The 16,847-nt window shown below is 35.4% G+C and overlaps 1 protein-coding gene and 1 non-coding gene across 5 annotated transcripts in view; both read left to right on the forward strand.

Annotated features, from left to right (window-relative positions):
• Positions 1-16,847, forward strand: part of FBXL4 (F-box and leucine rich repeat protein 4) — a 62,003-nt gene that overhangs the window by 36,220 nt on the left and 8,936 nt on the right. For all 4 annotated transcript variants that reach the window (XM_026726685.2, XM_087913842.1, XM_087913838.1 and 1 more), the window contains 4 exons: positions 2,588-2,832; positions 6,787-7,000; positions 11,665-11,736; positions 13,300-13,612. In XM_026726685.2, coding sequence (XP_026582470.1) covers positions 2,588-2,832; positions 6,787-7,000; positions 11,665-11,736; positions 13,300-13,612 — 844 coding nt within the window. The remainder of the gene's footprint in view (positions 1-2,587; positions 2,833-6,786; positions 7,001-11,664; positions 11,737-13,299; positions 13,613-16,847) is intronic.
• LOC113433013 (small nucleolar RNA SNORA23) lies at positions 4,849-4,980 on the forward strand. The gene has a single exon (XR_003373597.2). It is a non-coding gene; the product is annotated as a small nucleolar RNA SNORA23 (small nucleolar RNA).

A 16,847-nucleotide genomic window follows, 5' to 3' on the forward strand; every position in this document is an offset into this window, starting at 1 on the left:
ATAAGGACACATTTCCTGACAATTAGAACAACTGATCAGTGGAAAGTCTTGTGTCTAAAAATTGTGGGTGCTCCAATACTGGAGGTTTTTAAGAAAACAATGGACAACTATTTGTCTGAAATGGTATAAGGTTTCCTGCTTAAGCAGGGGGTTGGACTAGAAGTCCTCCAAGTTCTCTTGCAACTCTGTTATTTTATTGTTCTGTTAATTAGGCTGATCATTCTATGGTAGTACAATGAAAATAAGATAACTTGTCCTTCTCACAACTTTTACTGGATGCAGTCTTATCACCAATCTATATAAAATAAGCCACTCTGTATCCTTAGTTCTTGGGCTAATATTTATTTATCCCATTGCCAAGACAGTTTATAGACTTTTGATATTTATCTTAGCTATAATGTGTGATTTTTTCCCCCTCTGCTATATCTTAAATGCCAGATTTGATTAACCAATGACAGACATAGTTCTGTGTTCTTCAGATTCAGATTATGATTACAGTGTTCCTTAGTCATGTAATCACCATTTGCCACCTTCCCTGATGGTTTCCCAGAAGCAAAGTCAATAAGGAACCCAGCAAGAAAGTTGCAAGTGGCTTCTTTAAATTGATTCCACTTCCACTACTTTTTCTTCTAGGTATCTCATATTCTGTAGCACATGCCTCTCCTCGGTGCCCCTACACTCCATAGAACCCATCCAATTGTGTTTGTATATGGGAAGATGGAATGTTAGGGTGCAGATGTGGTCAGGGAATGGATGTTTCCCGCACCTGGCAACGGCCATCCCTTCCCTGACTACATTTGCACCCCAACCTCCCATATACGGCAGCAGCCACTCCTACCTAGATGTCCTCATGTTGCATTGCAGCATCTCCTTACCCACCTACTGGCCTGCTTGCAAATTGCCTAGGATTTGTGATTTCCTGCCAGCTTCCCCATTGTCTTTGCCTATTGGAAGCCCTCAGGAAGTTGCGAAGAGGAGGTCCTTGCTTAATGACTCATGATCCTTATTTAACAGCAACAATGGGGACTGCATAAATTACTGTTGTTAAGCAACGTGTCCTGCAGTATCACAATTTAAAATCACATTGGAGTGGAAATTCCACTCCCAATTAGGGTTGTTTGCACTAATGTATAATCTGAAGCATATTTATACCTTTGAATACAAAAACCACAGCTCTCATAAGCATTTCTTAAAATGCAGACCCAACTTAGATGTACTGAAATCTAGTTTAGGCTATATGGCAACATAAAAAATAACAGGTAGGGATGGATTTCAGTTGAGCTACTGATAACATGAGTCTTTGTATTTTATGTATTCAAATCCTATATAATCGATGAGATAATTATATGCATTTTATTTTTAATAGATATAATCACATCCCATTTAACTCAGAAAGAGTGAAGAAAACTTAAGTGTTACTGTCCCATTGAAAATAAAATGACTTAAAGGTATTTCAGCTAAGCCATGCACAATAATGGTCATCATAAGCACGGCATAAAAGATCCTGATTTTAATATGTGTGCAGAAGAACTCTACTCAGAATTAGAAGTGAAAGTTTAAATGTTTAGATATGTTTAAAAAATACTTCATGTAAAGAGAGCCAGTATGATGCAATGGTTAAAGAATCAGACCAGAAAACAAGAGCTTGTGAGTTCTATTCCTGCCTTAGGCATAAAGGTAACTGGTGAGCCACTTCTGAAAAACTTTGCCAAGAAAACTGCAGGGACTCACCAGGAATCAAGAACAACTCAAAGGCACCTGCACTCCCTGCCAAAAAAATCTCTTAATCTATACCCATTTGGATTATCAGATTGTGATTTTTAATAACCCTTAACAAAAACAATTGGGACCAGCAACACGACCAGTCACTAAATGACATGACTGCTAAGCGAAACAACACATGACTGGAATGGATTTATAGCACTTCCCATTCAGTTTTAAAATGAATCACTGCTGGTCATTAAGCAAGACATGTGGGTGACTTGTGTTTTTACTGCTGGCTTATCCTTGACTCTGCTTGCCAGAAGCCAGCTGTAAAGCATACAAATGGAAATTGCACGGCTGCATGGCTGTGACAATTGTAAATGCCCGCCAATTGAGAAACACCACCATTTCAGTTATGTAAAGTGGGGATGCTATGAGGTTCTAAGTTCAAAGACCAGTTATAAAATTATTTTTTCAGTGCTGTTGAAACTTTGAATGGTCACTAAATAGGACAGTTGTTAAGCAAGGACTACCTGTATATGACTGGAGAATAAATGTATATAATTTTTAGTACATTTGATTAAAATCATATCAGATTTCAATTCTTCTTCAACTCTTTAGGGTGTTGCTACCAGTATGCAATTTAAGGCTGAGTGAAGTCCAGATTAAAATTGAAAGATGAGATTGAAAGCAAGCCCATCATAGAAGTTTATATACCACCGCAGAAACTGTATCCTGCATTTTTTTGTTTAAAATAAAAAATAGTAAAATAATGGAAATGAGATTGGGATGAATAATTTAATTAGAATAAAATTTTATTTACCTAGCATGAAAATACAATTTTAATAGAGTAATTTACTTTTATTGTTGTTTTTCAATTCAGCTCATCCAGTTGATTTTGAGTCACCTTACAATTCCGGATCTATGTAGACTCTCACAGACATGTAAGCTACTATATCAACATTGTTGTGATCCACTACAATATATTCATCTAAGTTTGCAACCCTATTGGGCAAGGATCAATGACACAGCTTTAGAATATCTGCAGTCTCGTTGTATCCTGGTCCAGTGGCTTAATTTATCTTGGACTGGGAACAGAGGAACCATTTCATTTTCTGCTTTTAGCAGGTCAGTATTCTGAAGAGGTGTATAACATATTCTACAAAATAGAATTATAGACTCATCCCTTTATCCAGGGGTGGGCTGCTGGGGATTCGCAGGGGTTTGGGAGATTCTGTGCAGTGCGGAGAACCCCTAAATCCCACTCCTGGCTGGCCCTGCCCACCTAGGAGTCCCCATGTGCCCGTTTTGGATGCAGGTAAGTGCAGGACATGCATGGAGGCTCGGGGAGGGCGAAAAACGGGCTTCCCAGAAATTTGGGGAGGCTGGAAATGGGCCTGTTTCTGGCTTCCAGAGAACTTGCGGAGCGCAAGGAAGGCGTTTTTGCAAAAATGCCACCCCTGCTGTGGTGCAGAAGGCCGACCAGGCCACACCCACCATGGCCTCACCTACCCAGCAATCGGGAAGAACACCCTTTGCTAAATTTTTTGAAGCCCACCTCACCCCTGCCCTTATCCCAATTACCTAGCAGTTAGAATAAAAGTTACTAACATGACTGTACTCAATCCATAATACCTCAAGGCCAGAAGCATATGTTTAATCATGCATTGGCAGCATCAAAGATATAAAATCCAGTGGCAGAGAGATAACCTGGCAGGCAGCTTTAGCAACTTCTTTTCATAGATTTGATTTTGTTCTGACACTTTTTCAAGAGTAGGAGTTGAAAAGTTCAAATTTTCTTGCTGTTGTCTTTTGTATTCCTACTCATTTTTCCCCCACCTACCAAACATTTGGCTGGTTTTGAAATTTAAAGTTGTATGTAAACATGATAAGAAAGAGAATACTTCCTGGAACGGTTTTGTAAATTCCTCCTCCTATAGGGGAAAAGTAAGGATACAGACAAAGTTTTCAGCAAAAGTAAGTTTTTCTGTCAGAGAACTAATTGTTTGGACTTTTTTAAAAAAAGCTAAACTTGCTAAGGGGTAGAAAATTGCAGCCTTTGTAAATTCTTTGTGTATTGTGTGTATTGTGTGTCCTGTGCAAAACACTGGCCAAAGAAAATTTGCTTTAACATTGCTGTCTTTTATAAAAACCAGTATCTCAACATTATTGTTTTCTAAGACACCTTGCCATTGCCTGAAATGGCAGATTTTCAAACTCCAAACTTTCTCTATAATAGAAAGTGTATATCTTTTAGTCTGTATTTTTCTGCCCTCAAAAAAATCTCATTTAGATTTAATAGCTATAGCACTGAGACTTATATACCACTTCACAATTTTTTACAGCTCTTTCTCATATTGCCCCAACAATCTGGGTCCTCATTTTACTGACCTAAAAAGGATGAAGGTTGAGTCAACCTTGAACCGGTCAGGATTGAACTCCTGGCAGTGGGTAGAGTTAGCCTGCAATACAGCATTCTAACCATTATGCCACCAGTGTTCATTTTAATAGTTGGCTCTGTCACAGAATTCATACAGTAAAATATATGTAAATTTTTTAAGGGCCATGACTATAAATCAAGGCTCTTCAAATTTGGCAAGTTTAAGACTTGTGGACATCAAGTCCTAGAATTCCTGAGCTAACATGACTGGAGGAGGAAATTGTGGGAGTTGAAGTCTACAAATCTTAAAGTTGTCAAGTTTGAAGACCCCTGCTATACACGATAGTTAACATGTTGGCATGTTTCATTACAATCTATACATTCAAACATTTAAGAAAATACAGATTAAAAACACATCCAAAATTCTAGTTACTTCATTTGTTGTTGATAATGGAAATTTTGTAAATAGTAAAAGTAGACTATAATCAATTTGTACCTACAGTTTTATAATTATTTTTCTATTTTTAAAAAGTAATAATTCATAGGCTGAATAATTGACAATTTTTCCAAAGAATTATATATATTTATATGTATATGTATGTTTTCTCAAGTTTTCGCAGGTACTTACATGTATGGCATTCAGCTTTGTTCGGGTATTGTCCCAGAAGCCTGATGATGGCAGATGAGATTCTGCCGAAACATTGCTACAACTTTAAAAGCACAACTACAATGACGTGGGGAAAATACCCGAACAAAGCTGAATGCCATACATGTGTGTATGTATGTGTGTGTGTGTGTGTGTGTGTGTGTGTGTGTGTGTACACACACACACACACACATACACATACATACATACAGAGAGAGAGTGTGTGTTATAATATTTTTACACTGTACATAAATATATGATATATCTTGTTGAAGTTTATAAACAATGAGTAAATCATCCTTCAGTGAGCATCATTTAGTGTTAATATACACTTTTAGTATTAATATGTACTGCTAATATATACAGCAGACATGTTGTTTATGTTTCTGAAAATGTAAATATTAGTAGAGTATGTATTAATAATAAGAAACAGAACAAATTAGAATAGTAATCTAGGATAGCTGACAAGCTAACAAATATTACCGTGAGAGGACAGAATGCTTCAGGTATTTCAATATCCTGAGGCAAGGCTGAAGATAATTTAACTTATTGATAGTGTCCATCTCTGTAGGGCTATATAAGAATATTGTAATGTTTCACTTGTAAAAATTGCTAAATGAACTACTTTGCTTGAGCTAGACAGAATTTGAGAAATATTAAATGGGACTATAAATCATGTATAATCAAATGATATTAATGTGATATAGCTGAATAATTTTATAGTGCTCTATCAGTAATCTTTAGGCACTTTAATAGATGAGTTATATTATCACGTACAAATTCTTTATATAGTAAACTAAATTGAGAGAATTTTTTTTGACAACAGCAGACTAGTAAATGTCTTTGAAACTGCTTGAAATATCAGTAGTGAGAGGCTGTTGTTTCTTCTGTAACAGAAGAACATTTAATTCTGTTTAAATGCTTTGGCAACATGAAATATCTACATTAAAGCAATATTCCTCCTTTAAAAATAAAAAACCCTTCTTTACATCTGGTGACATTTTAAACAATGAATGAATCAATACAAATTAATTTATTCTGATTTTTTTTTAATCTAACGACTTAGCCATGTAATTTGACTGCTGCGTGAAGTGATTTAATTTTTTTGCTCTGCTATTTTCTTGTTTTGCTTGAGCTGTTTCAGATGAATAAAAGCAGGTTAGATTGCATGGATTGTAGTTTCTGTTCTGAAAAATTAGTTTTGTCTCAGGATCAGCTTCCTTTCCTTGGGCTTTTTCCATCTGATTTGCACCTGACACTGACAAGCATATCTGAGCATTCCAATTCAGGGGTTGAGTTGTGTAGGACATACAAAAACTCTAATATGAAGTGGAACTGCCCTTCTATGCAACATCAGGATATATGATACAGGTTTCAAAACAGAAGGCACGGAAGTCTGATAGCATCATGGGCCAGATGTATTGAGATCTATGTTCAAGTCTCCATTACAAAACATCTGAGTGACTTTGGACTAAATCATTGCCTCCCAGCCCAATCTATCTCTTAGGATTTATGTTATCAGGATAAAATTGCAGGATACCTTTATGTATGTGAATTCAACCTCTCATGGGAAACACTGAACAGAGATGCAGTAAATGACTACAAATAATGCTTATATTAATAATTATGAAACCCAGCTGTCAGCTGTAGTTCATAATTACAGGAGAGTTTGGAGTGGGGATTGTTTTTGTTTGTGGAGATATAATGGGATATAATATAATGCCATTATTTTTGGATACTAAATTGTAACACTTGTAAATGAATTTAAATATATTTAAAAGCTTACATGTTGGAATTTAACCTATTGCAATGTCACAAAGAATCATTGGCTATCTGGATTGTCTTGGATACTGGAGTTGATCATGATTACCTTCCAGTTATCTTGGAGAAAGTTGTTGCTATGCTAAAATAGTTCCTTGTTAGGCATGCATAATTTTGCTCCTGATCTATTAAGATGTGGCATTGGAAATTCTGGGAATTTACCCAGTTTTTACAGTGAATTAAAAGCAAATGCATTACTTTTCTTCGTGAATTGATTCATATATGCTTCTTACAGATTCCTGAAAGTTTGTGGTTCAGAACTAGTACGCCTGGAATTGTCTTGTGGCCATTTCCTCAATGAGGCTTGTTTGGAAGTTATTGCTGACACATGTTTAAATTTGCAGGAATTAAATTTCTCCTCCTGTGATAAAATTCCACCTCAGGCTTTCAACCACATTGCCAAATTGTGCAACCTTACACGTTTAATTCTTTATCGAACAAAAATAGAGGTATGAAAATCATTTTTCTTTCACCCTTACATGTTAATGCACTCTTTGTAAAGTTATAGAGAAAACATAGTAAACTATTTTAAACATATAGTAAATATCAGAGGAAGAGAAACTTCAGACTGTGATGTTTGAAAGGCTCAGTAATGTTTAATTATGATTTGTTTGTTTATTTACTATTTAAAACATTTGTATAGCAACCCATCTTATACCAAACTATGAGCAGTGACCAGCAGTGAACAATACCGTATTAAAACTATTAAACATTAAAAACAAAAACCTGGCACAAGTCAAGCTTCCGAAATGCAGTCACATCATCTGTCACAGTGCTTGGGGGAAAAAGGTCTTCAGTGCTTTACAGAAGCTAGGAGGTTACAGGCCTGTTGAACGTTAGGGAGAAGAATGTTCCACAGGTCCAGGGGTGGGATTCTACCAGTTCACACCTATTTTCACAGCTAGTTATTTATACATATATATGCAATCAGCATTCTGCAAGAATGAATTTTTAATTGTTGCCAATGAAAAAATTCTCCTTTTTAATACAAGGAAATATAAGAAGAAAATACATATGTAATAATAGCATGATGATTTTCAATTAGTTCCTCTGACTGTAGCTTAATTGCCACATATTTCATTTTGCCCTTTGTTTCTCACTTTTGAATGTTTATGGCCAAGAATGGTCCAATTTTCAACTTTAGAAGTACTTTTCAAAAGCTAGAAAGTCCTCTTTTTACACAATCCAACTATCACATCCTTTCATATAATGTAATGAACTGTTTCCAGAATCAGAGCACAATATGCAATTCATCTCCTAATTGTAAATAATTGTTAAAAGCTTCTTAACTTTGGAGATTACTTAACATAATTTATAATTTTGTTTCAATCAGCCAATTGGCTTAACTCTATTCAATTACAATCTTGCTTGCAATTATTATACCCAGAATATTTTTGTGCTAATGGTCTCACCATTTGCTAATACATGACTTTAATCTTTATTCATTTAATTTGTTCATTAAGTATGCATTCATAATTTATTGTCTTGAATGTATTTAAGATGCACAATGGACAATAGCAGTATTGTCAATTTCTTATGAACTATGTAATAATTCTGTGTAGGTATGTATACTTGATTGGATATATATCTTAATTTTTGTTTGCCCATTTATTTTGAAGCCAGACTTTCTCTCTGAAAAATATCAAATCAAATCGAATCTTTATTGTCAATGCACAACATGTGTACAACGAAACTGAATGAGCCTCCCTCCTAAAACACAAAATACATCTGTGTGTGTGCGTGTGTGCGTGTGTGTGATATATCAGTGATATACTTCTAGTATTTGAGATAAGCATGAGTTGTGAATGAAATGGGATTGTTTCTATTGAAAAGAAGACCTATCAAGTGTAGTAAAGATTTCAAGTTCTACCCAGGACCGCTAGGATAAATATCCAATCAATATTGGATACATATACAAGATTTCATTCCATCCTTGATAAGTAAAAGGCTTAAGAAGAAACCATCTGTCTAGTAATGCCATGTTGGTGGTGGATGGGGGAGCTGAACTTGTTTTTGGGAGTCTAAGCACCACTATGGGAAGACTAGTGATGTCAACTGAGTAGAAAATGGATTTGAGGGAGGGTCTTTGGAGAACATTTTAACTTTTAAACTACATTAAGCCATGTGATTTGTGATTTAGAATGTATTGTCATGTGTTTCAAGTTTTGTGGCTCAGAATGATGACAGTTGATGTTATCAATCTTTATTTATTATATGTGTATGGCAGCAATTAGCAATAGCACTTAGACTTATACATTGCTTTACAGTGCTTTATAGCCCTCTCTAAGCGGTTTACAGAGTCAGCCTATTGCCCCCAACTATCTGGGTCCTCATTTTACCAACCTTGGGAGGATGGAAGGCTGAGTCAACCTTGAGCCTGGTGAGATTCAAACTGCCAAATTTCAGGCAGCTGGCAGTCAGCAGAAACAGCCTTCAGTACTGCACTCTAACCACTGTGCCACTGTGGCTCATGTATGGTATATGTATAAAGTCTGCCATCTCTCACCGTCACTTTGGATAGCTGAGACTATAAATGCAGGTAGTCCTCAACTTACAACAATTCATTTAGTGAAGTTACAAGAGCACTGCAAAAAGTGACTTATGACCATCTTTCACACTTATGACTATTGCAGCATCCCCATGGTCATGTGATCAAAATTCAGACACTTGGCAACGGACTCATATTCAATGATGGTTGCAATGGCCTAAGGTCATGTGATAACATTTTGCGAGCTTCTGATAAATGAATCTTATTATTGACTTTGCTTAACAACCATGTTACAAATTTAACCACTGCAAGGATTCACTTGACAACTATGGCAAGTAAGGTTGTAAAATAGGGGAAAAATCACTTAACAACTGTCTTACTTAGCAGCAGAAATTTGGGACTCAATTCTGGTCATAAGTCGAGGACTACCTGTACTTCAATGCAATAACAAAATAATAAATAGAACACACTTGACAGCAAAAGAAAAAGTTATGAAGACAAATCAGTCAGCAACAAATTCATTCAATTTGTGGGTTCAACCCCTTCCTGACCCTCACACTTGAGAAAAAAGCCAGGTCTTAAAAGCCTTGCAAAAGGCCAGCAGGGTTGTGGTTAATCTAATCCCAGGAGGAATACTGTTCCAGAGGGCAGGTGTTGCTACGGAAAAGTTTTGCTTCCTGCTATTGTTCAGCAATACTATTGAAGTTTGGATAGCATAAAGAAGGACTTGGGGACTGTAAAAAGTCCTGTGGTTTTACTCCATGGTAGGATTTTTTTTTTCTAAAAAAGAGTTTCTTATATCCAACATTAGATTGTTTTATAATTAGCTAGAAACCAATACTTTCATAATTGTATTTATGTATATGATTAGTCTAATAAGTGACATTGTAGATATTGAATGGAATATGCCCTTTCTTTTTATAATTTACCTGGACTTGAATTTATACTAGCAGAATCTTAGAGGCCCATCTTTTCACTGTATATAAATACACTGAATGCCATCTGATCATTTCTTTACTTATTACAAATATTTTAATATTAGGATCTGAAACTTCTATTATCATCCATTTTATTTATGATTATAGTATTATGGAATTAACATGTATAACATTTATGATTTTTATAGTCTTATGTACACATTAATAGAATCTAGTATTTTTTTTCTTTTAATAAATACAAAGCACATGTCTGATGCCCCTAACATTATAGAGCAAGACTGGATAACTTTCCATTATGAAAGATGCATTATTGTGATTCCTTCTAATTGTTGGATTTTACCTTTGCTGCTCTTTTTTCATTCCCATTGTCATTTTGTAGAAATCTTTCCTAGAGATTAAATCTATTTATTCACCCTATTTAGTATTACAGTAAATCCAATTATGTAATAATAATTTATAAAGGCCTCAATATTAAAAAGACTATGAAAATTATACTTGACTACAAAAATATAGTTATGTTCTTTAGAAATAGCAAATTACTAAAAACTTTTAAAAAGGTGTTTTCTTAATGAGAAAGATCCCTAATTATATTTGTGTGTGTTAAATATTGTATTTACATTGCAGTAGGTACTCTGACTCAATTGTTTAAAACTGGAACACCAGATAAAGTTATAAAAACTTAAACCAGTTTTTATAACAGAAGTCTTTCATGTAATATTTTATTCAGTAAAAATCCTGAAAGGGCATGGCTGAGTTTTGGAAAGACTTAAATGAATACATACAAGTTGTGAAATTACATTGAAAAACTGCAGTTTGGAATTTTTTACTGCACTATAAGAAATTCATAATTGCCTTTCTGTTACTCTTTTCCTGACAGTTTTGTCAGTTAAGAATTATAAAATCTGAAAAATAATTGGAAAGAAAGAAAAGGAAGAGTCATTCATCTTTAGAAAAAGATGAATGTCTAATTTGAGTTTGGGCAGTGTGCATGCTTCTGTGTAAAAGTTATCCATAAATTCGAAAGAATAGCCATTTTTCAAAGTGTATCTGATATTCTGTTAGAGTCCTTTTCATTTTTTTTAATGAGGTGGCACTTCACTGTGAACATGCTTAAAATGGCAACAACATGAGTGTAAAGTGCACATTATATTTGTTTCCATCTGCATGTTGCTTGTGACAGGTGCTCAATGATTGTCAGCATCCTTGTCAGCAAGACCATCCTGTGACATTAAAGTCACCAACTCGACCCTGATGCTGTGTGACTCTATTGGCAGTTCCATCAGGCTGGAGCTGATAACTGAATGTCAAGAGATGCTCTCCTTTTTCAGGATGTCACCAACCCGCTGCATTTTTGGTTTGGCCTTGCTTGTTGTTTGAACTTACTAGACTTCTAAGAGTTCTCCTGAGGGAAAAGAGCTGATAGGTCATGGGAATTAAAGGTGTCTTCAGGGCATGCAAAACCATACCCACAGTGACTTGTTATATAAAGGGTTGTAATGATTACTTGACTATAAGCCAATCAATGGTTAGAGCATCTGGGGACTCATTAAATGGTATTTGTGGTGTCTGTTTCCTAGGTTTTGAGCTGGATTTCAGGGAAAGTGGTGACAGCCTTTAATGTCTAATTGACCCTTTCCTCTTTATGTTTGCTTTCTATATTTGCTTCTGATGTGTTTCCTAATGACAGCAAACAGCACTGCTCAGCATTCTCAACTTCTGTTCAGAACTTCAGCACCTCAGCCTGGGAAGCTGTGTGATGGTAAGTTCTTAAAAGTTCTGACTTATGGAGATGCTGCCCAAGTTTACTAGCTTGGTTCCTCCCTCTCCCTGTCCAAAATATTAAACAAGTAAATTAAAAAAAAATTAAAGTAAAAAAATTAAAGTAAAAAACTTTATTTCAACCGAAATACAAATACACCTGATTAAGAGTGTAAATGCTGCTTGAAAATTACTCGTATTTACATCTGTTATCTTGGGCCGATCCTTTTACTTGTATCGGATGAATTATTGAAATTGGGAATTAAACTCATTCTCCCCCTAAATCATGTACAATTACTGTCTGTTTATGAAACCTTTGGTTAGAAAAATTGAGAGTTTTGAGTTTAAGGCTCCATTTTAAACCCAGTTCATTTGAACGAGAACATAATTCCAGAATTGGGCCAAGGATGTTTGACTTTGTTAATGTAAATGAATTATAGAATTGATATAAAATTCTACATTCTACATTGTAGAATATGTAAATGAGTGCTTATTTGAGATCTACAACTACAGAAGAAGTGAAAAACAGAAAAATATCTTTCCTTGTTTGAAATTTGGCTTACATAAACAATGGTGTATAGCTATGTAAATTCAAATCTATGAAAAGGTTTTCACCTGTCAGTTTGTTCTCATGCAGGAATTCTGCATATAAATATGGTAGTCTGCATATCACTTCAGTGTACTATTTCCTCTGCATAAATACTAGCATATCTTGAAACTTGATATAGATATGAAATAGAAATTGTTTCTACAAATATTACTTTTTAATATCTTCTGTGGTGTATAATTCCAATCTATTGGATGTCTTCCTGCTGTTTCCTGAGTTGCCTTGTTAAGAGATAGGTGGCAAATAAATTTAGTTAATAATTTATGTTTTTTTTCATCCCTTGGGGGGAAAAAAACCAAGGATTGAGTTCAATAATTTGTTCTATAATCACCCTGCATATTACTTTACTTTTTCTTACTCTAAATAAGACTGGTTCTGTTATCAGACAGTCTATAAACTTCTATTAGTTCAAAATGAGACTACTTAGTTTCGAAGTAAGAGTAAAGTCAGTCTGCATCATATTACATTTATACTGTGCAAATTTAATTCTGGCCAGCGTGCTTGCGACTTCATTGAAAATGCTTTTTGATGATTATATAAGAAACTTTTTACAGATAATGTTCCTATTTTGGAATTGTTCTTCAAGTCCAGTGATCACTAAAAATATGAGGATCAAGACTTGAAGCAGGACTTTTTCAGTAAACGAACTATAGAGAAATCATTTAAGAAAGATCCATTGGAATTGTTTATTGTATTTTATTTTCCATTCCTAAAGGCACAGAAGCTTAAAAATACTATGGTATGCTAGATGGAATTGTGTGCCCAAAATGCTTATTTAGCTGATGAACGTCGATCAAAAATGGTTTCTTGACTACAAGGTCTTGAAGGCCACTTAAATAATTGATACTTGGGTTCCTTAAGGGTCTATAGGCTGGACATAATATAGACATTATTAGATATCTACAGTGAGAATAGATAACACCATTTGGTTTTTTAAAAATATTTTTAATTTGACAGATTGAGGACTATGACACAGTAGCTAGTATGATGGGAGCCAAATGCAAAAAACTTCGAACATTGGATTTATGGCGATGTAAAAACATTTCTGAAAATGGATTAGCAGAGCTGGCTGCTGGTTGTTCACTGTTGGAGGAGCTTGATCTTGGCTGGTGCCCAACTCTTCAGAGTAGTACGGGATGCTTTGCAAAACTTGCCCGAAAACTACCAAATTTGCAAAAGCTTTTTCTGACAGCTAACCGGTCTGTGTGTGATTCTGACATTGAAGAACTTGCTGCAAATTGTACAAATCTTCGACAGCTTGATATTTTAGGTAAGTACCCACAAGAACACTTAATTTGCCTTTAAATTAATTAATTGTTATCCAAGTTAGAATAAAAAATTATAAAGGCATGATTTTGAAATACTATGTTTGGAACCCTTGGTATTCTCTGAGCTTGGTTGTTTTCCTGCAAGACAACAACCAAGCTCAGATAGCACTAAGGACCCCACAGTCCAACCCTAAGCTGTAAATATTCTCTTCTGTTGGAAATACTATGTTCAGAGATCTCCTATTTCCTGATGGCAGATTGCTTTGTAAAAACAATTGATACCAGATACATTTATGGCTTTAACGAATCATTGGTAGTGAGATAAATCAGTCTAATTCCAAATTCTTTGATTAACAAAATTGGGAACATTTGCCTCATTACTTATTCTTTGCTGCTACTTTTTCTTTTTTTAAAAAATCAAGTTTTTTTTTAATGAATTCTTGAAATTCATTCAAGTACTATTGCCAGCTTTGAGAAGTTTTTGGAATTGTAATAGTGCATGATAGGATATATTTATAAACTGGGGGCCCTATGATAAAAGAATTTCTTGAAAAGCATAAAACAAAACCACTTCTTTTAAAAAATATATTTAAATACTAATTTAAAAATTAATACATTAATTTAAGTTTTCGATTGTGTTGCAGTAGATCCCAAAACCCTTTCTCAACATACTTCAAACTGTATTTATGTATTTTAATGTAGTTTGCCACTAATCTGGATATGTTTAGATTTTTTCAATCTATTTTAACAGTCCTGAAATTCCCTGATTATATTTCCAATCAAGTACTAATCTCACTTAACTTCTGAGCCCTTTGATGTGAAAATGTTGTCCCGGGACTCATCATTTCTTGGCATACAACACCCAAACTAGAACTTGTCTCTGTTGGCTGCCTTGTGATTCACTACATTATTCCTTATGGGAAAATTTTGTTTGGTACTCGTTGTTTTGGGTACTCATTGCATCTCCCGAAATCAATTAACAATGAGTACCAAGGTGCCCTGTATAAGAAAAAAGCAGTCTATGCAATACATTCTTTGCCGGCTTAGTTGTACTGTATACAAGCTGCATACTAGCAATGGAAGTTTAATGCTATTTTCTTTTATTATGTTTGATCCATCTACTGATATTTTCAGGTAAAATATCTCCACATATTTACATATTATTTTGCATGCAATCTTTATCATAAGCAAGAATTCATAAATAGTGGAGTCATACTGTTCAGGCAAAGACACACACTATCAAAAAGAGGTAAAGTATATGGAAGACACCTCACAGGCGTCCTTGCTGTTTCTCTGAAATTTCCAGAATTTCTCCACCATCTTCCAGTTTACTCTGTTGGTGTTGCCTGGAAGAGGAGTATATTTCAAAAGTAATTGCTGGGATGCTGTTGTCTACCCATTTTATTTTCTCAGGATGCTTGGGAGGTTCTGACAAGCAGGGTAGGGCTAGAAGTCAGAACTTTACTTTGAAACATGAAAAATCTTTGGTTTCATTTTTAAAATAAAATAAAAATAAAAACAGGCAGGGTACCAAGCTTAGTGAGAGGTACAAGTGATAGTTTTTAACCAGTTCCCCCCCTCCCCCCCGCCCCAATTTCAGGATGCTTATCAAGGCCTTCTTTTGGGGAGGGAAAGTGGTTTCTTGGACTTATCATCGTAGTGTTTTTAATTGATAGATTTCTTTATGTACTTGACATTACTTCATTGTACAAAATATCTTGAAAATTACTGCTACAGAGTTGTTGTGGAATGACTTTAATTAAACCTGAAAAATATTATTGTTTCTTTCTAAATATTTATGTCAGAGTTCTCAAATGCTCAAGGTTTTATTGTAACAATAAATAGACAACACAAAGACAAGAAAAATGTACATCTGCTGCTGTTAAATGGATCAGTACACATCCTCTCCCCATCCAGCACAAAAATATGCTACCTTGCTAAGTTAACATTCTGCCATGTGAAACATTTTCCATAGAGAAAAATAAACATCTTTTTAACATCTCTTTAGACAACAAGCTAGTTTTATCCTTTTTTAGGTCTCCCTTTCCTGTTGTCAATAATAGTGAGGATTTAATAGCCAGTTAAAGGTTCTGCAATAAAATGTTTAACTCTCATGACAATAGATGTCTGAACAAAAATAAATTAGACAAATTTATTTCTTTGTCACATTTATACCATGTCTTTCTTCAAGAGTTCAAAGCAGAGTAGTAGGTAGGATTTCCTCCTCCACTCGCATGCAATAGTTTGGGTTGAGAGTGAATGAGTGACTCAAATGAGTTTCTAAGGCTGAGAGTGAACTTGAACTTGGATTTCCTCATCCTGGTCTCATACCATGAGCCATGGTGGCACAGTGGTTAGAATGCAGTACAGGTAGTTCTCAGTGATCCTTCGAAGTTACCATGGCACTGAAAAAAGTGACTTATGACCATTTTTCACACTTATGACCATTGCAGCATCCCCATGGTCATGTGATTTACACTCGAATGCTTGACAAGTAGTTCACATTTATGACGGTTGTAGTGTCCCAGGGTTACGTGATCCCCTTTTGCGATTTTCTGATAAGTCAATAGGGAAACTAGATTCACTAACAACCGTGTTTCTAATTTAAGGATTTGCAGGGATTCACTTAACTAATGTGGTGAGAAAATTCGTAAAATGGGGCAAAACTCACTTAACAAATTTCTCACTTAACAGCACAAATTTTGGGCTCAATTGTGATCATAAGTTGAGGACTACCTGTATTGCAGGCTAAGTATAGATGTAGTACTACAATAATATATTTCACTGCTCACTCCAGGAGTTTGATCCTGAGCGGCTCAAGGTTGCCTCTGCCTTCCAGTCTTCCAAGGTCAGTAAAATGAGGACCCAGATTGTTGCGGGCTGTCAGCCTTCCTGGGCAATTAGGAATTTTATTAACAAACCATATTACTCACTGTCAGCAGGTAAGATAATGATTTAATGCAAATGCATCCCATCCAGATAGGCAACAACAAGAAAAAGATCTGTATAAAGCCAGTGCTGAGAGGAACTGCCTCTCAGCACTTCTTATCTACATACCCCACCATTCTTAATTAACCTAACATCCGCCCGCCTGGCTAATTCCCCATGCCTCCTGCCCGCAGGCCTAATCGCAACTCCTCCCACTCTATTCCCTATGTGTGCAAACCAAGACCACCAACCCACAGCTCTCCTCCCCGAGTCAGCAGCCACCCTCCAACACCGTTCAAACAGCGATCT

This window comes from Pseudonaja textilis, chromosome 1 (assembly GCF_049901715.1).
Source record: "Pseudonaja textilis isolate UNSWEBS1 chromosome 1, rPseTex1.2, whole genome shotgun sequence".
In the NCBI taxonomy this organism is placed as follows: domain Eukaryota; kingdom Metazoa; phylum Chordata; class Lepidosauria; order Squamata; family Elapidae; genus Pseudonaja; species Pseudonaja textilis.